The following is a 24388-nucleotide window of genomic DNA, read 5'->3' as shown; positions in this document are numbered from 1 at the left end:
TTGAGAGCTGAGAGGGCGAATCACCTATTCCATGCCTCTCCTAACCTCTGGTGGCAATTTTTGGCATTCCTTGGCTTGCGGATCTCTGCCTCCTCCTTCACATGGTGTTCTCCCTATGTACATGTCTGTGTCCAAATTTCCCCCTTTTGAAGGATGCCAGTCATACTGGATTATGAGCCTACCCTACTACATTATGACCTTATCTTAACTAATTAGATCTGCAATGGCCTCATTTCCAAATAAGGCTACCTTCTCAGGTACTGGGGGTTAGGACTTTAACATACGAATTTGGGGGGATACAATTCAAACCGTAAAACCTGATGGCACCTTCCACTAAAGCTACTCCCAACATTTATGTTTCAAGTGGTATTGCTTGTATGAATTCTCTTTTTGCATGCTATCTCAATTGTGAAAGCTTCCTGGTACAGGTATGCAGGCCATGGGACCACAACCATGAAGTACAACATACAAGGCAGTGTGATACGCATGATCAACAAAAGAAACTAGGTGAAGTGATCAAGGGTAACTGGCATGCAGGCCCTGCTTTTGTTGAGGGAGACTTCTCTAAGGAGGTGATGCTTGAGGCCTGAATAACGATAAGGACCGAGCCTGTTGAAGAGTTAGGAGTTGGTACTTTCTCAGCAAAGGAAACAAGCAAGTACAAGGCTGAGAAGGGAGGAAAGGACTTGGCATGTTCCAGAAACTGAAAACATCAGTGTGGCTTGAGCCATAAAGAAAGTGGGATGCCCGAAGTTGGAAGGGCGGGCAGGGACCACATTACTCAGTCTCAGAGGCCAAAGATGGCTTGGACTGCTGTGAGGAGAATGGGAGTGTGGGCATAAAGTTGGAAGGACAGAGACCACTCAGAAGACTCCTCTGCTCCAGATGAGATGTGCTGGTGACCTGGACTAACAGGGTGGCAGTGGACTTGTAAGAATTATACAGGTTGGAGATAGAATTGTCAGGATATGGTAATGATGAGATGTGGGGAGACAAGAGAAAGGAGAACATCAGGGATGGTGCCTGGTGGTTTTTGGTTTTTGGTTTTGTTTGTTTTTCTTGAGTAAACGGGAAGTTTAGGGGTCTATTAATACGAAAGGATTGTCAGGTTGAAGGGCAAATCAAGCACTCTGTTTTGAACTGGTTACGTTTGAAAGAACTACAGAACATTCAAGTGGCAGTTGTTTGGGTGGGTGGGTTAACGTACTTCTCTCGTGGTGCTGTATGTTGTATGTCTCTGATTCAAATTATTTGGGGAGCTGGGCAACACCCAGTTCATCTTTGTATCCCCTTCTCTGCCTTGCACACGGGCACTGATAAACATATGCTGGATACATATGGTATCCAGGTAGGAACGTAAACCTCCACTGAAGATCTGTCGTGCCTGGCACTCTACTGGGCAGGGTAGGGTGCTACCATGAAGGGAGAGTGGGTTTTAAACCCTTTGCTTTGCGCTGTCATATTAGAAGTGGATTGCCATGTGGGCAGAAATGACCGACAACCACAACTCATTGTATCTCACTGAGGGTACATTAGAATCAGCTGGGTTGCTGGCTTAAAAATGCAGATTGTTGGAAGTGAGGAAATCTCGTAGTATCAAGTCCCCCAGGTGATACTAATGCATGCTCACACTGAGAAGCACTGAGCTCGTTCTGCCCAGACCTGTGTGGGCATTGAAGGGGCCCAACTCCTTACCTGCTCTATGTTCTTAACCTCCTTCAATTCTTTTCTTTAAACAGAGACTCCTATTGCCTTATTAATTTTTTTTTTTTTATCTAACCAGTGGTATCAGCGACTTGAGCCCACATCTTTCCTCTGCTTCTTTAGGACAGAATTGGGCTTTGTATTTGAAGGGTTTTTTGGGCCTGGATTCATGTTTTTTCCCTTGTTCTGTTTTGCAGTCCCATGAGCGTGTTAGCAAGCGGCTACATCAGAGGTTCCAGGCCTGGGTAGATAAATGGACCAAGGAGCATGTGCCCCGTGAAATGGCAGCGGAGACCAGCAAGTGGCTCATGGGTGAGGGGCTGGAGGGCCTGGTGCCCTGTACCACCACCTGTGACACAGAGACCCTGCACTTCGTGAGCATTAACAAGTACCGTGTCAAATACGGCACAGTATTTAAAGCCCCATAACTGCAAAGCCAGAGCAGATAACTTGAGGGGGGTGGTGTGTGTGAGGGCATGTGCACTCACACACACTGAAGAAACAAGGAAGATGCCTTTCAAGCCTCACTGGGCCTCTCTGGGACATGGCCACCTGATCTGTGTGTGGCTGGTGCAACCTGGCACCAAGTGGGCTATATATAAGGAACGTGGATACCTTACAAAGCTGGAGCTGGAACTTTTCCCAAAGGGTTTTGGGTGTTAGCCTGCCCTGGAGGGGGAAGGAAATGCATGCAAGCACGGAGACATGTAGCTTGCTTGCACACACCAGCAGAGCTAGGACTGGAGTCTCCTAGGGCCTGACCTTCAATGAGGGAAGCAGATGCTGTTCACATTTTGACTGGATGGGCGTGCATTGACAGACTGGAGAAGGACTCAACGCTCAGATGGATTGTAACTCGGACAGTCACTGCTCCTCTCCTGTCCCCCCAAGAGGAAAAAAACTGGATTTGATTTTTTTTTTCCCCCTGGTCACGCGAGCACATCTAGATCACCCATTAGGTTTTCTCTGGGACCTGCAGTTTGGCTTTGGGATTAACATCTTGTGGATTTGATTCCTGATGAGTCCTTGCTGCCTACCCTTTACTCTCTCCTCTGGTTCTCAACCTCAACACGTTCAAATGAGTCGTCCTTTTTAGCTCCCGTGGAACTGTTTTGTACCTGCTTCTTTACTAGTCTACCCTAGTGCCATCCACCAGCTTTACTCTCTGACACACACACACAATTTTAACTTGGTTTTTCTTTTTTTTGTAAATAATGTACATACTGTCAATTTTTTATTAAAAGAAATATGCTTTGATGTGCTAGCATAACTGCTCTAGCTTCTTGTGTACCATAGTTCTCTGTGGCTTCAGATTTAGTACCTATGAACAGATGTACAAGACATTTATTACACTTTTTACCAAAGGGAGTTACCATTGTAGTACTTTTGTGAAAAACTTGTCTTCCCCCTTGCCCCAACTTTTTCTTTTTTTTTTGTAAATAAATAAAGCTTGGTTCTTACTTAAGGAATAAACTCTGAGCCCACGTCCCCTGCCCTCGGCAGAGCCCTGTGGTGAAGCAGGGTTTGGGCTTCACTTCCTCATCCACGGCACAAACAGGACTTTGCTTCAGTTAGCAATCAGTTGCACTTGCCCAAGTCAAAAAGTCCAAATTTTTAAAATAGAATACTTCATTATTTTAGTACTTTTTTTGCCTTTATTTCAACTGTTTGGAAATATTTTATATTCGGGTAAGTTGTTCAGCTATGTAGTTTTTATGTCTCTCTATTTTTTCTTACCCTTCTTGTAAATGGGGGTGAACAACTTAAATACCAAATCAGTATTTAAAAGAAGTGTACGTAAGGTGTGTGGTATAAATGGAGTTGGGAGGGAGAAGATTTGACGCATTTCATTAGCAACCACAAATGGAATGTGTGTGTATATATATAAATATTTTTTAATGACATAAATTTAAACTGGCAGGCATTTAAACATGAGTGATTAGGATTTTTATATGTGGTCAGCCTGGACTTTCTGAACAAAGACCACCTGAGCCCCTCCTAGTACTCTGGTGGGTTTTTTTTTTCAGCAACCATTACCCTAGTCATAGTTGTAAAGTAACCAGCAGTATTTTGTGTGGTTTTGTTTGCTTTTTAATTAAAAGTCGCCACCACTACCACCAAAAAACCACAAATTGTCTTCTGGACTTTTAGAAACACACACAGACTTCTCTGATTTTAGACTGTTTGTTGCTGGAGGGTGGGTAGATGAGGGCGATCCAGGCCAGGAGACTGAGTCCAAAAGAGCCTTGTGGGAGGAGATCCTGGGATGAAGCGTGGGCAGTGCCTGACTTTGGGGGTAGAGTGCTACATACTGTTTGGGGGGAAGATCTCAGGTTTTCCTAGCAATAACTCACCTAATCCTCCGTGCTTGTTCAAGAAAGATCTTGTTGACTTGGAATTACGGGGGAGATTTATGGGGCCTGACCAGGGGCAGCCCCAGCTGTTGCTGTATCTGCACAGGGTTATGTCCAGAGTAGTTATGCTTGCAGGGCAGGAGGAAAACCCAACCCACCAGTGCAACCAAAAAGCGGGGGGAGCTTCCCCTACAGCCAGGATTTTCACAAGCAGCATTTTTATCCCTCCTGCCTTCTGACATCTGAGCTCCAAGCTCTAAACCCAGCCTGTATTATAGAAGCAAGTTACCTTTATTTTAACTTACATTTGGTATTCTGTACTTAGTCACCTTTCCATGTGATTTGCAATGAAATGTTGTAAACTTGACTTGGTCAGTATTTCCATTAAAATATCAGGGCTAATGTTGTGTATATATTTTTCTTCCTGATGATTTTATAGACAAGGACTCCCTGGCAATCCTAGCAGGGAAGAAAAGCAGCCAATGGACTATAAGGGTAATGTGAGACTGAAATCGGTGGTGTTTCTGGCATTATGGCGTCTCCAAACTCTTCAGTCTTGTGTGGTGAAATGTTATTCTCTTAGGATCTTGAATGCTATGCTGTGATCTGCCATCTCAAAACAAAATCTTTCCAGAGTTTCTGGTGATGTGCGACAATTAGGTACACACTTAAAATACATTGTAGAGGAAGCAGGTTACTAGATGCAAAGCCCTCTCTATTTATCACTGTGTCTGCCGATCAGTTTGGAAGCACCGCTCCCTGGCGCTCTTTCCATGTTAAGCAGAGAGGTTTTTGGAGGTAGTCAGATCCAGAGGTCGGGCTGAGACTGGAGGGCAAGGGGGTACCCGCTGCGTGCTTCTGAGGCTGGGTGACCTGCGTTTGCAGCAGCCGAGGCTTCTGCCCGTCGTGTCTAATATTCCTCTGTCTCTGGCCCGGGCCTTTCGGAGAATCTAAGCGTCCAACTTCCCATTTTATGTAGGGATTTGCCCAGTGGCCACCAGCTCGGACAAGATAGAGGAAGACCTCCGCAGCGCGGCTTTTAGCTTTCAGCTCCCTGCTCAAAGTTCACAGCGGCGGAGTTTCAGAGAGCCGCTGGTGTTCCAAGAAAAGCTGCCCGGGGCTGGAAGGCGCCGGAACCTTTGGTTCCAGGCCGTAGACCGCGCCGGCAGCGCCGGCGGCCTTCCGGGGAGAAGAGCGGGCGCCCGGCGATGGCAATGGCGGCGGCGCCGGCCCTGAAGCACTGGCGCACTACGCTGGAGCGGGTGGAGAAATTCGTGTCGCCGCTCTACTTTACCGACTGTAACCTCCGCGGCAGGTGTGGCCCTCACGCCTGGGGCGCCAGCAGGCCGCATTCGCGCGTCTCAGCCTTGCTTTCCGGGGGGAAACTCAAGCTGCGGCCACCCGGGCTGAGGGACAGAGTGCCCGCAGCGGACAGGCCAGGGGCCCGAGAGGAGCGGTTGGGGGGGTGCTGTGGTGTGGGGCGGCCCTCTCGGCGGTGAATCAAGGGAACGTGTGTCCCCACCCGCCGGCTGGCCTACGGGCGGAAAGGGGGCGGCTTCGAGCGTGCCCACCGGCCCCTCCCACCCAGGCTCTTCGGGGACAGCTGCCCGGTGGCCGCGCTCTCCAGTTTCTTGACGCCGGAGAGGCTTCCCTACCAGGAGGCCGTCCAGCAAGACTTCCGCCCCGCGCAGGTCGGCGACAGCTTCGGACCCACGTGGGTAACGCTCAGAGGGAGGGCGGAGCCAGCGGGCCAAAGGGAGGGTCACCCTCCCGGCTTGATCACATCCCCGAGGGCCACACCTCCAATGTCGGCCCTCTGCCCTGGACCTAAGCCTCTTGGGGCAGAGCAGCACCCTCTGCTGGGAACAGCTCCCTGGTCCCTCAGTCTTCATGGGAGTTTTCATTCCCCCCCCTCCCAGTCCCTGGACTCCCCTTAGGAAGGACACTCTAGGACGGATCACGGACCCCTGACAACTGTGCCTCTTTTCCTCACCTTGCTGCACATCCCGTTACTCCTATCTTGTGGATCAAAGCCGAATGTCTTGTGATGCTGCAGATGCTTGGAGAAAGTCTCAAGCCCCTGCTAACCTTTAATCCAAGGAAATATGTCAAAAGGACAGAGCTTCAATCCCTAGGCCCATCTCAGTGGCTCTCTTGCAGATGGTGGACCTGTTGGTTCCGAGTGGAGCTGACTATCCCGGAAGCATGGGTGGGTCAGGAAGTTCACCTTCGCTGGGAAAGTGATGGAGAAGGCCTGGTGTGGCGCGATGGGGAACCTGTCCAGGTGAGGAGCCCTGTCCTAGGGACAGGTATGGTCACATTTCAGCCCTGGTCTCTGGAGAAGCCACAGCTGAGTGGTTCTGCCTCAGGGTGGTATCAGAATTTCAGGAAATGGGGAAGTTGCCGCTTGGGCCCCTGTATAACTGGTCCCTCTCATACTGGGACGTCAAATGGATAGCTGATGAGTCTCAACGTAATTTGTGCTAGACCAGCCCTGCCACTGACTGACCACATTACCATTCTGGGCTGGAAATAGTTACTAATCAAATATAGTAATATTGAGTACAACAGATGCATTTATTAACTCTACTAGGTGCCAGGTGCCAGACTAGTGGCTTTGCAGGACATATCACTTTTTATTTTTAGTTCTTAATAAACTAAGTTTTATTATATGTAATATATGCTTATAGGGGGAAACTTTCAAACAGTTCTGGATAATATAAAGTAAAAATTTGGGGCTGGCCCGATGGTGCAGCAGTTAAGTTCGCACTTTCTGCTTCGGTGGCTCGGGGTTTGCTGGTTTGGATCCCAGGTGCAGACATGGCACCGCTTGGCAAGCCATGCTGTGGCAGGCGTCCCACATATAAAGTAAAGGCAGATGGGCACGGATGTTAGCTCAGGACCAGTTTTCCTCAGCAAAAAGACGAGGATTGGCAGCAGATGTTAGCTCAGGGCTAATCTTCCTCAAAAAAAAAAAAGTAAAAATTTAGGTCCTCTTCCCCTGAAGGAATGGATCTCTCCTTACCGCCTCAACCCCAATTCTCCAGATATAACCACTATTAAATGTCTTGTTTATCTATCCAACTATATCACGTTTAATCTTTTTAATCCTATATGGTGAGTCTTTACGCCATTTACAGATTAAGAAACTGAGTTATGTAGAGGTTAGTTCACTTGCTCAGGTTCACACAGCTTCCATTCCAATTGGACTAACTCACAGTCTCAGGTTAGGACTGTTCCTCCTGTATGGACAGATGGCAACCCCCTCCCTCCCTCATTAGCCCCCTCGCTCCCTTGGCTCAGCAAATGTCTCCTGAGTGCCCTCTCTGGGCCAGGCCCTGTACTAAGCACTGAGGACAAAGCAGAGAATGAGGCCAACTTGTCCCTGACTTGACTTCATAGAGTTTCCCTTCAGATACTTATTCAGGGGTACAGAGTTCACCAGAAGCCACACCCAGATCTCCTGATGCCTGCCCAAGACCCTTCCCATAAGACCAGAGGCTTTTCTGCTGGTAAACAGGTGCCATTTGGTGGTCATGGCACTGGCTGCCAGGGGGTTGGGGCCCTGCTTCCAGGGTTCCCTGATTTGTCAATCTTGCCCTTGCCTGGGAGAGAGGAGCCAGAGCTGGGGACCCAGAGTATAAGCCTCCCTCAGCTTATACTTCACCTGAACTGTCCAAAAGCCTCAGGCCTTGTGTTTTTCACTCCATTCCCCACCAGGGTTTGACCAAAGAGGGGGAGAAGACCAGCTATGTCCTGACTGACAGGCTGGGGGAAGGAGACCCCCGGAGGTGAGTGAGTCCCTGTGCCCTGGTTGACCAGTGCTGTGGGGGAGGGGGCACCAGTGGGTGAAGAGGAGCTGAGGCCCAGAGTGATCTCAGAAACATACCCACCTTGAACACAACCATCCTCAAATCTCATAGTTTGTTTTTTAAAAGCAGGATTTTTTTTTCCTGACTATAAAAATAATATTTGCCTTCTTGTGGTGAATACAGAAAAGCACAAAGAAGTAAACAGCTCCCATTATCCCACCACCTAGAGATGACTATTATTAACATCTCATCATTCATCTCAGGAATTCTTTCAGGTGTAGTTTTTACTAGTTGAGGTTGTATTTCTTTGCTATTTTGCATTCTAATTTTTTTGATTCTATATTATAACATGCGCATTTTATGACATCATTAAAAACTCCTCTTAGACATTATTTTACTTTATAATATTTATTGAACGCTGTGTGCCCAATGCTTCCAGACACCAGGAGTATGATGGTGAGTATGTGGTCTTTGACATCAAGGGAGACTCATATATGCTTATATAATTACAAAACTGGGGCCGGCCCTGTGGCCAAGTGGTTAAGTGCACGAGCTCTGCTTTGGCGGCCCAGGGTTTTGCCGGTTGGATCCTGGGCGTGGACGTGGCACTGCTCATCAGGCCATGCTGAGGTGGCATCCCACATAGCACAACCAGAAGGACATACCACTAGAATATACAACTATGTACTGGGGGGTTTTGGCAAGAAGAAGGGGAAAGAAAAAAGAAGATTGGCAAGAGATGTTAGCTCAGGTGCCAATCTTTAAAAAAAAAAATTACAAAACTGATGAGGGCTCTGAAAGAAAATACTAGGAGCTCGATATGAGAAATCTGTTCCAGACTTGGGAGAGGGGTAAGAGGAGGGTCAGGGAAGGCTTCCCCAAGGAAGTCACGTTTGCTCTCTGACGACTGAGTAGAAGAGCACACAGCCCACATGCTGCTCCAAGGAGTGGCCTGCCCTGTGTTGGCTGATGGATCTTTCTCTGAAAGGTTGGACCTTGGAGATCCAAACATGTTTATAATATGCAAACAGGGTTCTGAGACCAGGTCAGTGCTTTGTAAAGACAGCTTTTGCAAATAAAAGGCTAAATAGCAGCATAATTCACACGGTTCCAAACTTGGCTACTTATTCTCCCTGACCGAGGTAGAATGCTCATCCACAGAACATGCCTTCAGTCTGGTGTTTCTACCGTGATCTTCTCACACATGTACCTGAGGCTCTGCAGTGGGATACTCTGGGTGGTGGATCCTGGAGGCGAATGGAGAGGGGTCAGCTAGTTGCCTCCTTGGTCCTCTCACTCTAAGCCCCCAGAGTCCTCTGCCAGTCCCTTGACTTGAGGCTGCTCCCCACATTTGTAGCATGACCCTCTATGTGGAAGTAGCCTGCAATGGCCTCCTGGGGGCCGGTAAGGGAACCATGATTGCAGCCCCTGACCCAGAGAAGATGTTCCAAGTGAGCCGGGCTGAGCTGGCCGTGTTCCACCAAGATGTCCACAAGCTCTTGGTGGATCTGGAGCTGCTGCTGGGCATGGCCAAGGTACTGGACACCCCCACCCCACCCGGTCACTTTCCAGAGCCCTGCTGCAGAGAGATTGTTTCTTGGGTCAGATAGTTTGGACTCTGGGGATCCAGAATAGTGAGTGTTTCTGCCTGCCTGAGTGTTGAGAGGATTTCCCTATGTGAAAGGGAGGAGGTAGACAGTACTGAGCAGGGGGACCAGCAGGAGCAAAAGGTTGGAGGTGGGGAGGAGCTCTGCTGAGAACCCTTGGGAGATCAGCCAGGGCCTAGTTTTGTAGACTCCGCTTGCTCGAGACAGGGATTAAGGGGCAGAACCCTCCTGCAGGGCCTCGGGGAAGACAACCAGCGCAGCTTCCAGGCCCTATACACAGCCAACCAGATCGTGAACGTGTGTGACCCTGCCCAGCCTGAGACCTTCCCCGTGGCCCAGGCCCTGGCCTCCAAGTTCTTTGGCCAACGTGGAGGTGAAAGCCAACATACCATCCACGCCATGGGGCACTGTCACATTGATACAGGTAGGTCAGCAGCTGGCCAGGTTAGCTGGGGGAGGCAGGAGTGCCCTTGAAGCCCTGGTTGTGCCCTGGAAGCACTGCGTGATCCTCAGCAAGTTCTTGCTCCTCTTGGACCTCAGTTTTCCCCATCTGTAAAATGGGGCAAAGGGACTGGACTGTGGGCTTTGCTAGGTGTGGCTTCATTTATTCTTTCAACAAAATCTGATGCCCCATGTGGCCCCATGGTAGATAATAGAGGGTAGGATTATAGAGACTGATGATCACAAAATAGGCAGGCACAGTTGGTGCCACGATGGAGGGAAGTATAGGGGTCTGGAGAGCCCAGAAGAGGCGCTTAACCCAGCTGGGTCAGGGGGATTCAAGAGAGGCTTCATGGAGGAGGTGACCTTTGAACTGAGTGCGGATAGAGTAAGAGTTTGACATGGGTGTCAAGTCCTCAGAGAAGAGTGACATGGGAGTTACTGAGATGGGAGCTCAAAGTGCAGGTGGAGGTTTCCTGGGGAGGATCAGGAGTTCAGATTTGAACCTGATGAGTTTGCAGTACCTATGAGGCTTATGGGAAATGCACATTTTTAACAAGCTCCCCAAGGTATTGAATCTGATGCAGCGAAAGTTTTTGAGCCACAAGAACAAGGGCTTTCTCTGATGTGCCAAGGCTGGGTGGGTAGGTCTGGGGGGAACTCCAGGCTGGTAAGGAAGGAACTGAGGCCTAGAGGTCAGGAGAGGCTATTGTGTCTCACTCAGGATGGCTGGCTCAGGCAGCCCCATCTGTTCTGGGATATGCATCGTGTGTGCAGGGGAAGAGTTAACCCCTGCTGCCTCTTACAGGATCTTCTCTGGAGATATCTAAACTTCAGGGTGAGGCTATTCCAGGGCCTGGGGCCTCCATCTGCTGAGCTGTAAAATTGACCTGATAGCCCTGTGGGTCTCCTTTCCCCACCCTCTCCTCCCACCTTGCAGGAGTGACTTGAAGTGACAGCTCTGGAGGGATGCCACGGGGCTGTACAGGGAAAAGGGCCTAGGATGGGAGGAAAGCTGGGATGACCCTCTGGAGGCCCAGGCTTGGCCTGGTTGGAGTGCTGGGAGGCAGGGGTGAGGTTGGAGATCTGTGAGGAGCTGGGGACCTTGCTGCTCACCCTCCACCCTTTATCTCCACCCTCTTCCCTGTCTAGCCTGGCTTTGGCCCTTCAAAGAGACTGTGCGGAAATGTGCCCGGAGCTGGGTGACAGCCGTGCAGCTGATGGAGCAGAACCCTGAGTTCATCTTTGTCTGCTCCCAGGTCAGAGGGACAGCTGTGTGGGGGCACCTGAAGCCCAATAGGTCTGAGGGTGAGGTTCCGAGGGCTTCTCAGGCCTGAGGGTCATGGCTCTGCCCTACCCTCAGCTGCCCACTGGGCCCCAGATACTCAGCCCTGGGTGGGGTCCTCATCACTCCTGGCCCAGCTCCCACCCCACCTGCCCCACAGGCACAGCAGCTCGAGTGGGTGAAGAGCCACTACCCTGGGCTGCATGCCCAGCTCCAGGAGTTCGCCTGCCGTGGGCAGTTTGTGCCTGTGGGGGGCACCTGGGTGGAGATGGTAAGTGCAGTCTGCACCCCCTCAGCCTCAGGCCATAGCGTCATGGCCTTCCCTCCTCAGTTTTGCCCTTTGCCTCCGTTTTGTGGCAGCCCTTATTAGTCCCTGGAATCCTAAGGCCTGGGATGCCAAGGGGGAAGAGGGTCTTAAGCATGTGACAGGCTATCTGCATGACCCAGTCCCGGGAACTTCCCCTCTGGCACACAGACCGTCCTGCCTGAAATAAGGAGATGGATACTGCCTTGGCACTGGCGGTAGCCCATGTCAGGCTTCTGGCTTCTCCTGATGGGGTGGGGTGGGCCTGAGTTCCTGCCTGTTCGCCGGCTGATGCTGACCCCAAGCACTTCCCTCTTCCCTCGTTGCCAGGATGGGAACCTTCCCAGTGGAGAGGCCATGGTGAGGCAGTTCCTGCAGGGCCAGAACTTCTTCCTGCAGGAGTTTGGGAAGATGTGCTCCGAGGTAGGCTGGGAGCTGCTGCACCTGTAGGCAGATGGGGCTGGAGCTTGACGTGTGTGATGAGGGGCTAAGGCTGTGGCTGCTCTGCCAAGAGTCCTGGTTCCCATGCCCCAGAGGCCCTTTTCCCCACAGTTCTGGCTGCCAGATACGTTTGGCTACTCAGCGCAGCTCCCCCAGATCATGCGCAGCTGTGGCATCCGGCACTTCCTGACCCAAAAGCTGAGCTGGAACTTGGTGAACTCCTTTCCGGTAAGCAGGCCCCAGGGGGTCAGGGTCAGAGTGGGCCTGGGTCCCCACCTGGCCCATTCACCTTTCCCCAGGCTTATTGTGGGGTCCCGAACAGACCACCCAACCTCCCCCAGAGAGGACATGCCTCCCCCAGGGTCACACACCAGGCAGGGGCAGGTCTGGAGGGCTCAGTTCTGCCTCAGCCCTGGCTCTGGCCTCTCTCCTCTGCCCCTGTCTCCCTGACTGCAGCACCATACCTTTTTCTGGGAGGGGCTGGATGGCTCTCGTGTGCTGGCCCACTTCCCACCTGGTGACTCATATGGAATGCAGGGCAGTGTGGAGGAGGTGAGAGAGCACCTAGTAGCTGAGGTAGGGGGGTCAGGGTGGAGAGGCTGGGTATCCTTTCCTAGGCTGACCCATGCTGACCTGTCCCTGCCTGTCCAGGTGCTGAAGACCGTGACCAAAAATCAGGACAAAGGGCGGACCAACCACAGTGCTTTTCTCTTTGGCTTTGGGGATGGAGGTGGCGGCCCCACCCAGACCATGGTGGACCGCTTGAAGCGGCTGCGCAATACAGATGGGCTGCCCAGGTCAGGCTAGCCTGCCAGCAGCCCTCCGTGCTCACTCAGTCCTGCCCCCAGCCCTTGCCTTGAGCCCTTCTTTCTGCTCAGCCACTGGGCCCAATCCCTCCACTGGGCCTTCTTCTGCTCCAATCCTGGACCATGGGCTCCTCCCAACTTCTACCTGGGGGTGGGGGTGGGGAAAAAGCTGAGCGTGGGAAGGGGCCTAAACCTACCAGAGAGAGAACTCTCTTGGGGTGTCCAGAACTGGCTTTGTGTGGAAAGGGAGCTTTCTGGGGTGGCTCCTTTCTGTCGCGGCTGAATCTCTTGTCCACTCTGGCGTGGAGGAAGGGTGAGCCATGTGGCCCCTCAAGGCTGGGAGACCCAGGCTGATGGTATCCCTCAGAGTGCAGCTGTCTTCTCCGGGGCAACTCTTCTCAGCGCTGGAGAGCGACTCGGGGCAGCTGTGCACATGGGTCGGGGAGCTCTTCCTGGAGCTGCACAATGGCACCTATACCACACATGCCCAGGTCAGGAACTGGTCGCCCAGCTGAGCAGGGAGGGTGTGCCCTTGATCTGCAGAGGGTCAGAGAAGGAAGCAGGGGTCAGAGCCTGCCCAGACCTGGGGAAGAGGCTTGTGTTCCAAGGAGGAGCTGAGAGGAGAGAAGTGCAAGAGCTGGGTGGGTCAGGAGCCTGGAGGAGCCAGGACTGAGGATCCCTGAAGGAGGAGGGGCTTGGAATGAGGGGAGAGGAGGAAGGCATTTGGGACAGGTCCCCCACGAGAAGCTTTAACCAGGAGGCCCTGAGGAACCCTCAGGGGTTCTGAGGCAGGGAGGGCTTTGGAAGGTGTCCTGGGATGCTTGAACAGACTCTAGACTGATAACCCCCACCCTGGGCTCAGATCAAGAAGGGGAACCGGGAATGTGAGCGGATCCTGCACGACGTGGAGCTGCTCAGCAGCCTGGCCCTGGCCCGAAGTGCCCACTTCCTATACCCGGCAGCCCAGCTGCAGGACCTCTGGAGGTCAGCCCAGCTTCTGCCTCCTGCCACCCACCTGACCTCACCCCAGACACCTCTGTGGCTGCCCCTCCCAGCCTTCCTTCCTCCCACCCTCCTGGCCTTCCCCATCCCTGCCCTTCGCCCCTGCAGGCTCCTGCTCCTGAACCAGTTCCATGACGTGGTGACTGGAAGCTGCATCCAGCTGGTGGCGGAGGAAGCCGTGTGCCACTATGAAGGTTAGGCTCATGACATTCCCATTGCTCTCTCTAACACCCAGGGCCGAGCCCAGGGTGTCCCCTGTGGGGGACTCAGGGGTCATCCCAGGCCCATTGCCCACCCATGACTGACTAGTCTTTCCTTAGACATCCGTTCCCATGGCAACACACTGCTCAGTGCTGCAGCCGCCGCCCTGTGTGCTGGAGAGCCAGGTCCCAAGGGCCTCCTCATTGTCAACACACTGCCCTGGAAGCGCACTGAAGTGTTGGCCCTGCCCAGGCCTGGCGGGGCCCACAGCCTAGGTATGAGCTGGGAGAAGGGCTGCCCTGCAGCAGGAGGGAGCAAGGCCAGACTGAGAGGTGGAGATACTTCCCTGGGGATCTTTGTCCTGGGGTGCCCCAGGCTGGAGAGTAGCATCCACTCTGGCTGGAGAGTAGTAGTAGTATCCACTCTCAATGCCCTCACCCCCCAAGCGAGGCTCATGGAAGGTCAGGGAGGCTGCACTGATGCCCAGGCCTCATTCCCAGCCCTGGTGACAGTACCCAGCATGGGCTATGCTCCTGCTCCTGCCCCCACCTCACTGCAGCCCCTGCTGCCCCAGCAGCCTGTGTTCGTGGTGCAAGAGGTAAGTACTGGCACATCCCATGGGGGCCAGGGGATGTCCTGGGCTGACCTTAACAACAAGGGAGTTCTGAGCTCCCTAGCCTGAAACAAGTGGCCAGGCAGGGCCGGGGCTGGGGTGGGGTGCTGTTGGTTGTGGAAAGACCCTGCAGACTCAGCTTCAAGGCCCCCTCCCACCAAGACTGATGGTTCTGTGACTCTGGACAACGGCATCATCCGGGTGAGGCTGGACCCGACTGGCTGCCTGACATCCCTGGTGCTGGTGGCCTCTGGCAGGTGCCAACCCCTCACTGCTGTCTCCCATGCCTGCCCTCTCCTGTGAATCCCAGACTCCATTCCCTTGTTCCCTGACTACAGCACTGCCCATAGGAGCCCACAGTGGTTCTTGGCTGGGACCAACTCATGGAACAGGGCAGGCTGGGCTAGGAGTACCCCCTGTTCCTTGGGCCTCTCACCCTGCCGTACCCCACCTCAAGCAGCTGGAGAGACCAAGATCATCCAGTTATAAAGCACCAATCCCCATGTCCTTCCAGGGAGGCCATTGCTGAGGGCACTGTGGGGAACCAGTTTGTGCTGTTTGATGATGTCCCCCTGTACTGGGACGCATGGGACGTCATGGACTACCACCTAGAGACACGGTGCGGGTGGACAGGACTTGATGGTGGGGTGGGAATACAGGCCTATTGGGCTCCTCCATCAGCCTCCCCTGGCTCAGCACCTCCCACTCCTGTCCCACAGGAAGCCAGTGCTGGGCCAGGCAGGAACCTTGGCAGTGGGCACTGAGGGCGGCGTGCGGGGCAGCGCCTGGTTCCTGCTGCAGATCAGTGCCAACAGTCGGCTCAGCCAGGAGGTCGTGCTAGATGTTGGTTGCCCCTATGTCCGCTTCCACACTGAGGTAGCAGGGAGCAGGGCGGTAGGTATCTTCCCCAGGTGTCGCTGGTGAGGAGGGGCCAGCCCTAAGCCTGTGTGTGTCTTTGCCTCCCCTTGCCGCCCCCCCCACCTCCACCCCAGGTGCACTGGCATGAGGCCCACAAGTTCCTGAAGGTGGAGTTCCCTGCCCGTGTGCGGAGCCCCCAGGCCACCTATGAGGTCCAGTTCGGACATCTGCAGCGGCCCACCCACTACAACACCTCTTGGGACTGGGCTCGATTTGAGGTTTGACATCCAGTTAGGTAGGGGGTTTGGATCCTCCCTGGCTGGAGGAGACTAATTGGTGGTTAAGAGGTGAGGAGGAGGAGGATCAATATTTGCTGTTCCTAACATATGCCAGGCATTGTGCTAAATGCTTTGTTTAGTCTGATACTCAGACCCAGCTGGTGGGGTAAGTACTGGATCCCCATTTCACAGATGAGGAACTGAGGCTGAGACTGGTGGGTGGGGTGCCCAGGGCCTCCTATCCTGAAAGCTGGAGTTCAGCTCTGTCGTCCCAGAGCTTGCCCTCACTCTAGTGATAGGAGCTCTGGAGCACAGGAAGGAGGCAGGGCCCCCAAGGGGGTCTGGCTCTGCCCTGCAGGTGTGGGCGCACCGCTGGATGGATCTGTCAGAGCACGGCTTCGGGCTGGCCCTGCTCAACGACTCCAAGTACGGCGCGTCGGTGCGAGGCAGCGTCCTCAGCCTCTCACTGTGAGTGGGGTGCCCACCGGGGCTGGGGAGTGGCGTGGGGCGCGGGTCTTCCCGGGCCAGAACTACAGCAGCTCCAGCCTGGCCTGTACCACTCTCCCTACCCCAGCTTGCGGGCGCCTAAAGCCCCTGATGCCACTGCCGACATGGGGCGCCACGAGTTCACCTACGCGCTGATGCCACACGAGGGTGAGCACCGTGCCCCGACGCCTCGGCCCTCTCTGAGCCTAGATTTCCAACAGTCAATGGGGAGAACTGCCGCAGTCCCGCTCCCCACCCCCATTTTCCACCACGCGTCCCTCTCTGGTCCGCGCCCAGGCTCCTTCCAGGACGCTGGCGTTATCCGCGCTGCCTACAGCGTCAACTTCCCCCTGCTGGCGCTGCCCACCCCCGGCCCTGCGCCCGCCGCCGCCTGGAGCGCCTTCTCCGTGTCCTCGCCCGCGGTGGTGTTGGAGACAGTCAAGCAGGCAAGGGGCGGGGCACGCCGGGGGCGGGACCCCGGGCTGGGCCCGCCCACTTCCCTGCCCACCGCCCGCCTCCCTTTGCAGGCTGAGACCAGCCCCCAGGGCCGCACGCTGGTCCTGAGGCTGTACGAGGCCCACGGCAGCCACGTTGACTGCTGGCTGCACACGTCGCTGCCGGTTCAGGAGGCCGTCCTGTGAGTGGGGCACGGGGCGGGATGGGGGTGGGAGTGGGAGTCCTGCCCTCGCGGGGCCCTCATGGTACCCTCCTCTTCTTCAGCTGCGACCTCCTGGAGCGGCGCGACCCTGCTGGCCACCTGCCCCTTCGGGACGCCCGCCTAAAGCTCACCTTTTCTCCCTTCCAAGTGCGGTCCCTGTTGCTCGTGCTGCAGCCCCCACCGAATTGAGTCCCTGAGGGCGGGGTTTTGTTTGTGGAAGGCTTTGGGGTCTCCTCATTTCTGCCTCCCCAGCCTGAAGCAGGATGAGCCACCTCTTGAACAATAAATCCTTGGCTCAGGAACCCTGCTGGTAGCCCCTACTCACTCCCCTCAGCGCCCATCCTCAGGCTTTGAGGGCAGAAGGCTTTTTCCCAGGCATTTGAGGTAAGGGCCAAAATCTAAGGTTATCTGTGTGTGCAGGGTCTGGTTTGCAGCCCCCATGAGAGAGATGGGGGATACTGGTGACCACAGCTGGCTAAAAGACCACGAGCTAAGAAGCTCCTCCCCTGTGTCAGCAGGCAGGGGGCCTGGGGCTGGGTGGGTTCTGGCTTGCCCCCACTAGGAGAGGAGCACTGATTAGTCAGGGCCAGGCAGGGGGAGCAGCTACAGGCCCTGAGGAATCCCAGACTGCAGGAGCTATGGAGCCTGGACTGCCTGGGCCAGGGTCTATGCACGACCTCTGAGGGCCTGTCCCTGCAGAGGCAGACTGTCCTCTGAGAGCAATGGCCTTGAGGACTGGGATGGGGCTCAGTTTGCCTTGCTGAGGAGATGGACTTCCCAACTTGGCCATCCCAGACCTTTTCTGCAGCCAGCCCAAGAAGTGCCAAGAAGTTCAAGTTTATCAGTTTATAAAAAATACAGCATTTTTCACATCAGCTTTAAAAATGGGGAAGGTGGGGTACAATTAAAAACATCATAGTTAGTTGTGCAGGGAACAGCCATAGGGCCAGGGTCATCCAGCCCCCTTCAACCACTACCTGCTTCCAGGAAACCACACAGGCTTCCAGATGCAGCGCAAGGCAGTGGGAAGGGTGGATGCAAGCAAAGAGACCCTCCTGCTAAGAGGCAGAAGTCCCTTCAGGCTCCAAGGGTGGGGTGTCAGGCTTCATCTTTGGGGTCTGTGGTGTCTAGGGGGGGACAGGTGAGGTGGCAGCTCAGACCCCAGGCTAAGGACTGCCCAGACAGCCTTCCGGGATCCCACCTTTGTCCACACATTCCTTCCACCTACACTGCCATCCCTTCTTCTCCTGGAGAGCCCATTTCAGTGGTGCCCTTTCCCTCTCCAGAGGAGGATGCTGAGGAAGGCCCACCTGAGAGTACTGGTTGCCCCCTCCTCTTCCCTTTTCAGTGACTGGAGGGGCTTCTGGGTCCTGTTGGAGGCTAGTCCCCTTGGGCTGCTGGGCTGTAGTCTGCTCAGGGAGGCCTCTCCGTGCCCTTCGTGTCCTAGAAGGGGCCTTGCTTGGGGGTGGAGGGTCCTGGGTGGAGGAGAGACAGGTCAATGAGGGGCTCAGAGAGCAGTTCAGAGGTTGGTTAGGACCCACTATTGCCCCCCACTGTCAATGGAAGGCAGCTGCCCAAACGCCTGGCCTGGGAGGTGCAGCCAGGGCAGGGGACAGTGCAGGGAAGAGGGAGGAGCAGGGAGCCATACCTCCGTTCTGTCCTCAGGTCCCTGCTGCAGTCCCTTGGATTTCTTCTTGTGGGACTTGCCCCCTGCAGGACACTGACACTGGAGTGCAGGGTCCTATGGCCTTGGCCCCATTTCTCCAGACTCCCCCCTCCCACTCTGGGTGACTCCAGGGTTGGGGTAGGGACTGGGAGAAGGGTGCTGTAGCCTTGCAGGCAGCTAGTCCTTTCTGCTCTCTTAGCTTATTACATTAGAAGTAGCTTACCTTTGGGTGCCAGAGGTCCAGGATCCCCCTAAAATGGAATGAGGAGAATTCTGGAATCAACCTGGTTGGGGTAGGATAGTTTTCCTTGGAGAGGCAGCACTCAAACCTATCCATCCAGATCAGTGTAGCTCCTCCCTTAGGAAGCCACTCTGACTGCCCCCACCCCCTGCCAGGTCAGAGCCAACATCAACAAGTCCCCCCTGCCATGGGCTGCTCCTCTAGCTGGAACCCTGGGACTCAGGAGGGAGGGCAGCATAGGGAAGGGACAGTGTGACCCCCGGGAGACTCCAGCTCCTGCCCTGCTGTGACCCAGGCCTTTCCACCCTGTGTGAGCACGAGGGCCCAAACCTGGAACCAGATGGTCCGGCCATGCCGGTCCTGGAGGGAGCTCATGCCTGGCATGCCATAGCACCGCAGCCAGGCTCGAAAGGCAGCAAAGTCCTCCTCCCCGATCTCCGGCCCGTAGCCTTTGCCCCCTGTGGGACACAGGAACCAGGCAGAGATCAGAGGGCTGACTCAGGTTGAGAGGAGGGGGAGCCTGGTAAGACCTGGCCCAGACCTCAGCTATACAAGCTGATGGACTGAGTCAGGGGTCCAAGGCTCTCCCTTCTCCAGCTGTGTGACCTCAGGCCGGTGTCTTCCCCACTCTGGGCCATGGCTTTCCCATCCTGGAGTGGGGTTAAGAATCCCTGCCCTGCCTGCCTCATGGGCAGCTTAGAGGACATACACACCTGACAAGTGAGGAGGTCTAGTCCATTTAGCAACAACTATGTCTAGAAACTTCCCTTCACCAGGAGGGGAACTAGGCCCAGAGAGGGGCAGGAACTGTCCCAGGTTACACAACATGCTGAGGCAGAGGTGGTTGGCCATCTTTGCCTCCCGGGCCTCACCCAACTGGACCACTTCCTTGGACACTGAGTGGCACAACTCCAGCAGGTCTGGGTTCTGCAGCTTGGCCCTGATCTTCTGGCTCAGGGTCAGCGCCGGGCTCTGGAGAAGGGGCAGGGGTAGGACCTGGTTTTCAGCATGAGGCAGGGTCACCCAGAAGGCAGCTGACCCTCTAGGGTACAGACCCAACCCCCTCTGAGCCTGGCAGGACTCAGAGATGGTTCATTCACCACCCCCCCTCCCCCCCGCCCCCCCCCCCCCCAGTATTGTAAAGAAGGGGAAACTGAGGCCCAAAGCCCAGAATGGACTTGCTTGAGCTAAGCTGGAGACACCTGACCCAGCCCGTACCCTTGTTGTTGGCCTGCACTGACAGGTGTGTGCACATCCCCCCCTGCACCCTCACCGGCCTGCGCTGCTGCAGCGCCTCCAGAACCGTGCGGGCCTTCTCAAAGGGGGGTATCCTCAGCCTGCCATGGGGTGGACAGAGGGAGCCATGCTAAGCAGTGGGGAATGTGGGCACACCCAGCCCACCCCAGCCCTCGTGCCCATGGCCTGCCTGCTGACCGGTACAGGATCTCTGCCCGCAGATAGTTGCCAATGCCATTGAAGAACCTCTGGTCCAACAGGGCCTCGCAGATGGGCCGGTCAAAGGCCTTGTCAGCTAGGTTTTGTAATACATTCTCCCTGGAGGGACATAGCCGTGGGGCACATGAGACCCATTCTGCCCACCCCCTGAAGGGACGGAGGCCTAGGAGGGGCTGGGACTCACCCCTCAATGGCCAACAGAGGCACTAACAGAGCCAGGCCCAGAGACCAGTATTGCATTCATCACACCTGGTGTTGGCCCTACCTGAACTGCTCGTACTCCAGCAAGACACATGGCCCGCGGCCTGGCTGCCACTCGCCCCTGAGGTCCCAGTGGCCGAAGCGGCGGATGTCCACAAAGCAGAGGGCAAGTCGGGGGCCAGGTGGAGCTGTGTAAAAGCGCAGATGGGCATGCGGTGGCAGCATATCCCTGGGTACCAGCTGGAAGGAGCCAGACATGCCAAAGCGGAAGACGAGGGCCAAGGGCTCCTGTGGGGGCTGGGCCCCAGGCAGGGGGCTCAGTGTCAGGCGCAGCTCCTTGCCACGGGCTGAGGCTGAGATGCGGTAGGCACTGCTCTCAAAGGGCACCTCAGGGTTGCGGCTGATGGGTGACTTCTCCACACACCCACCAAACACCAGCCCTCCACATGCCTCGTTCACAAAGCGGCTGGCCAGATGCAGCTCAGGGCCCTCAGGCATTTTGTGGGAGGGGTGGCCAGGCCCTGTTGGGGGTGGATGACAGCAGGTTGGGCCAGGTATGTACCTTGTGAGAGAAGAATTACCATCCCCATTTTACAGAGGAGAACCCTGAGGGTCAGAAGGAGCCATGGCCAGCTAGAGTTGGCAGGAAGGTCAGCTGGCGTGGCCACAGCCCCTGACCCCCAACTGAAAATGCTGGGAAAGCTCAGGGCACTGGGGAACTGTGACTCTGCCTTGATCATTAATACCTTCGAAGGGCTTCCAAGAATGCGTGCTGCTTTTAGAAGAAAGTCCAGATCCTTCCTGGGCCCACACTGTCATCTCATATCTTCCCAGGCTCCCCCTCATTCACTTGCTCCAAACACACTGCTCTTCTTCCCATCCCCATGACTTTGCCCCTGCTGTCCCCTCAGTCTGGGAACACTTGAGAGAGGCCCTCCCTGACCACCCTATCCAAGGTAGCATCCCTCCCCACACACACCTTTTCTTTCCCTCGTGGTATTCCCAGGACCTGAAGTTATCTATCTGCCTTTACCTCCACTCCCACCCCAGAGTGGACACCCTGCTTGTTCACCACCAGAGCGCTTAGAACCAGGCCTGCTTGTTGCCACCACGTGCGACAGTGAACCTGACCCTGCCTGGGAGCTGGGAGCAGGGAAAACTAATGCTCAGAGGCTCAGCCACAAGCCACTGGTCCAACCAGAGCCAGGATAAGGAGGAGGGAATGCAGGGGTCTCCAGGTACATCTGTGCTGGAGCCAGGTCTGCACGGCTCTGAGGCAGGAGAACAGAGGGGCCAAGAAGGGCTCCCTGAGCTCCAGGCTATGGGGGGGGGGGGGGGGGGGGGATGGGGGAAATGGTAGGAAATGCCCAAGTCGGCGCCTCCGTCCGAGTTTAGCATACTTCGCCTCCTCACCTGGCGGAGGCGGATAGTTTGTCACTTTCCTCTTCCCCCAGGACGTTGTGAGATCGAAGGTGAAGGTGTGTGTCGGGCAGAGGGGGGCATTTAACTTGGGCCAACTCCTTTACTCCCCTGCCCCACCTCAGCGCCGCCTGGGGCCTGGCACCCGCAAGGGGTTTGTTTTGCCGGAAAGGTGAAAGTCTAGATTTCTAATTTCTCGAAGGGCGGGCGCTTGGTGGCTCGCTTCCTGGCCCCCGCCCCTCAGCCCCGTCGCCCGTCCCGGGTTAATCCTGGCTCCCTTCCTCCCCAAGGCCCCCTAATCCCATCCTCTCCTCAGCTCTGCTGCACACTGCTCCACTGCCCGTCCCCGCCGCAGGGTACCTGCGCCCGGCGCTGCTCTGGGCCAGCCGGCAGCCACTCAGGGATGATGCCCGGGTGGGAGTGCGCTAAGAGCATGCTGGGAACTGTGGTCGCTCCTCCAGAGCCTACTGGGAAGTGTAGTTCTTCACTCAGGTGGTAGGGTCTGTTCGGGGTGGGCCCCCGAGCTAGGGGGTCTGGGGTATGGCAAAGGCTTTGGGGCAGTGACCTGTCTGGGAAGTGGTGGAGGAACCTGGCTTCCTGCTGTCCGGTGCTGGTGTGATGTGGAGTCAGGTCTGAGGTCCTGGGTTGCAGCTGTCTGCGTGGTTGGGAGAAGTCACTTGGCTAGTCTGGGACAGGGTAGGCACTGCCAGCAGGAAACACTGGCAACCTCTCAATGCAGAGGCACCTGCAGATGTGCGCAGGGAGCGCACTTGAGACCCGGTGGTGGTGCTAAGTATCCACGCACAGTCAGGCATAACATACAAACAGAATCATCACCACCACCTGCCGGTGGGAAGTGCAGCCAAGCAACAAAAAACAGGCTCGGAAGCAGAACCCACTTCAGGTGTTTCTGTGGGGGAGGGTCTCTCTGCAATGACATTTAGGCTAAGACTTCAGAAAGAGCCAGCTGGCAAAGAGTGGGGACAAGACAACATGCTAGCTGGAAGGGACAGCCAGTGCAAAGGCCTGGAGGTAGGTAACCGATTGGCCCACTGAAAGAAGGCCTGTGTGGCTGGAGTGTACCTCGGGGTGTGCTGGGGCCTGAAGATGTTACCACACAAAGGTGGCATAGAAAGGGCATTTTATTACAGCTTGCTAGCAAGAGGGACGATGGCTGACTAATGTCCAAAAGAACCATCTCAAGGGGGGAACAGAATCTTGAAGCAGTTATATAGGCCAGTGGGTTACAGGAGAAGGGGTTAGAAATGTTGACCCAGGAGTTGCCACACTGGATCTTTCACTTTTCATTGATAATGGCTATCAGCGTAGACTCTCTGTTCGGGGGTCATCACATTCCTAAGGAACTCAAAAGAACGAAGTTATCATCTTATTGCCCCTGGGAGGTATATGCACAAGCAGAGGTCATAACATCTACAGAGCAGGTGGGTCTCCTGGCCGGTGCATATCCAGCTGGGTTAGTTAGTCAGAGATCCTTCAAAGTTACAATATGGTTTCTTTTCTACAATAGGGTTTCCCTTATGTCAACCTCGTATTCAGCCAGTATCAAAGACACACAACCAAGGTCAGGTCTGGGCAGGCTCGGCAGGCCTCTGTAAGGTGTCTGCATGTCATTGTCAGTGTAGCAGGCCTGGTGCCTGACCCGTAGCCATAATTTGCCCCTTCGTACTACTTCTGCTTCCTCCCTGCTTTGTCTATTTATTCATTTATTTTGGCAGGAGTATTTTTAGGTAAATTAGACAAATTATGATATTTCATCCCTAATCTGTTACCATGCATCTCTGAAAAGCAATTTCCTACAAAGCCATGATACCTTTATCATACCTAATAAAGTTAATAATTTTTTAATGTCATCTAACACCTAGTCCACATTCAGAACACAGAAGAGGGAGCGCTACTTGGGAAATCAAGCTAAATTTCCCTCATTGTCCCCAAAATGTCTTTTATAGCTGGCTTGTTCAAGGTATAGTCCAATCAAGGATTATATGTCTCTCAAATAATTTTTAATCTAGATGGAATTACCCCAACCCACTTCGCCCCCTTTTTTTTGGTTTTCATACCGTTCTGAAGAGTCCGAGCCAGCTGCCCTTTGAGATGCCCGATCACATTCTGGATTAGCTGAATGTTTCCTCAGGTGGTGTTAACTTGTTCCTCTGTCTGTAGTTTCTCCTGGACACTGGGAATCAGATCTGAATACCTGGCTATGTATCTTCAAGGATACCTCCTACGTGCTGCTCTGCACTCCAAATTGCATCACATTAGGAGGCGCCTAGCATCTGGTTGTCCCACTTTAGTGAGGCTGAAATTGATCATGGATAGGGCTGTGGCAGCCAGACCTCTGTGTTGTAAAGGTATGTTTCACACCTTGTGACCACTAAGTAATCTATGGGGTGACTTTGTTTTGCTGGTCTCCTGTTGTTTGTTTAAATTAAGATATAATTTACATATAGTGAAATTTAGCCTTTTTAGAGTGCGAGTTTTGACAAATACATATACTCATGTAACCACTGCCACAATCAAGAGAGAAAACATTTCTGT

The 24388-nt window shown here is 54.5% G+C and overlaps 3 protein-coding genes across 15 annotated transcripts in view; 2 read left to right on the top strand and 1 right to left on the bottom strand.

Annotated features, from left to right (window-relative positions):
* Positions 1-2982, top strand: part of LOC124236233 (paired amphipathic helix protein Sin3a) — a 68467-nt gene extending 65485 nt beyond the window's left edge. For all 5 annotated transcript variants that reach the window (XM_046655073.1, XM_046655069.1, XM_046655072.1 and 2 more), the window contains exon 21: positions 1902-2982. In XM_046655073.1, the coding sequence (XP_046511029.1) occupies positions 1902-2132 (231 nt within the window). In that variant the 3' untranslated portion in view covers positions 2133-2982. The remainder of the gene's footprint in view (positions 1-1901) is intronic.
* A 140-nt stretch (positions 2983-3122) lies between these two features.
* Positions 3123-17139, top strand: LOC124236234 (alpha-mannosidase 2C1). 5 transcript variants are annotated; one of them, XM_046655078.1, is made up of 26 exons: positions 3123-5373; positions 5647-5749; positions 6219-6342; positions 7779-7849; positions 9296-9405; positions 9712-9901; positions 11071-11177; positions 11364-11474; positions 11838-11930; positions 12060-12176; positions 12405-12500; positions 12600-12745; positions 13122-13245; positions 13617-13738; positions 13865-13950; positions 14077-14232; positions 14458-14555; positions 14733-14827; positions 15085-15189; positions 15290-15446; positions 15563-15706; positions 16065-16174; positions 16281-16360; positions 16490-16638; positions 16720-16829; positions 16913-17139. In XM_046655078.1, exons 5-26 carry the CDS (start codon positions 9313-9315, stop codon positions 17037-17039), a joined length of 2616 nt encoding a protein of 871 aa, XP_046511034.1. In that variant the 5' UTR covers positions 3123-5373; positions 5647-5749; positions 6219-6342; positions 7779-7849; positions 9296-9312; the 3' UTR covers positions 17040-17139. The 5 variants fall into 5 exon arrangements, with proteins under 5 accessions (XP_046511034.1, XP_046511030.1, XP_046511032.1 ...); XM_046655074.1 differs by having other exon boundaries at positions 5647-5772; positions 9228-9405; XM_046655076.1 differs by lacking the exon at positions 11364-11474 and having other exon boundaries at positions 5647-5772; positions 9228-9405.
* On the bottom strand, positions 13187-24073 carry LOC124236235 (endonuclease 8-like 1). 5 transcript variants are annotated; one of them, XM_046655081.1, is made up of 10 exons: positions 21160-21730; positions 20478-20934; positions 20192-20311; positions 20031-20094; positions 19630-19729; positions 19088-19215; positions 18740-18767; positions 18499-18560; positions 18161-18325; positions 13187-13291 (listed from the first exon to the last, which is right to left on the bottom strand). In XM_046655081.1, exons 1-10 carry the CDS (start codon positions 21257-21259, stop codon positions 13247-13249), a joined length of 1269 nt encoding a protein of 422 aa, XP_046511037.1. In that variant the 5' UTR covers positions 21260-21730; the 3' UTR covers positions 13187-13246. The 5 variants fall into 5 exon arrangements, with proteins under 5 accessions (XP_046511037.1, XP_046511035.1, XP_046511039.1 ...); XM_046655080.1 differs by lacking the exon at positions 13187-13291 and adding an exon at positions 17585-17977 and having other exon boundaries at positions 21160-21729; XM_046655079.1 differs by lacking the exon at positions 13187-13291 and having other exon boundaries at positions 17580-18325.
* Positions 24074-24388: the final 315 nt, after the last annotated feature.

Source organism: Equus quagga, chromosome 2, assembly GCF_021613505.1.
Source record: "Equus quagga isolate Etosha38 chromosome 2, UCLA_HA_Equagga_1.0, whole genome shotgun sequence".
NCBI lineage: Eukaryota > Metazoa > Chordata > Mammalia > Perissodactyla > Equidae > Equus > Equus quagga.
Note: the sequence above shows the minus strand (reverse complement) of the source record. Positions and strands in the feature narration are given on the sequence as shown.

Coding starts and splice junctions, on each gene's coding strand:
- LOC124236234 (XM_046655074.1), top strand. CDS start 5,267: ATGGCAATGGCGGCGGCGCCGGCCCTGAAGCACTGGCGCACTACGCTG. Junction 11,475..11,837: donor GGGGCACCTGGGTGGAGATG/GTAAGTGCAGTC, acceptor CCTCGTTGCCAG/GATGGGAACCTTCCCAGTGG. Junction 11,931..12,059: donor TTGGGAAGATGTGCTCCGAG/GTAGGCTGGGAG, acceptor TTTTCCCCACAG/TTCTGGCTGCCAGATACGTT.
- LOC124236235 (XM_046655079.1), bottom strand. CDS start 21,259: ATGAGGGGGAGCCTGGGAAGATATGAGATGACAGTGTGGGCCCAGGAA. Junction 20,312..20,477: donor CTGGAGTACGAGCAGTTCAG/GTAGGGCCAACA, acceptor ATGTCCCTCCAG/GGAGAATGTATTACAAAACC. Junction 18,326..18,498: donor GACCTGAGGACAGAACGGAG/GTATGGCTCCCT, acceptor TCCTCCACCCAG/GACCCTCCACCCCCAAGCAA.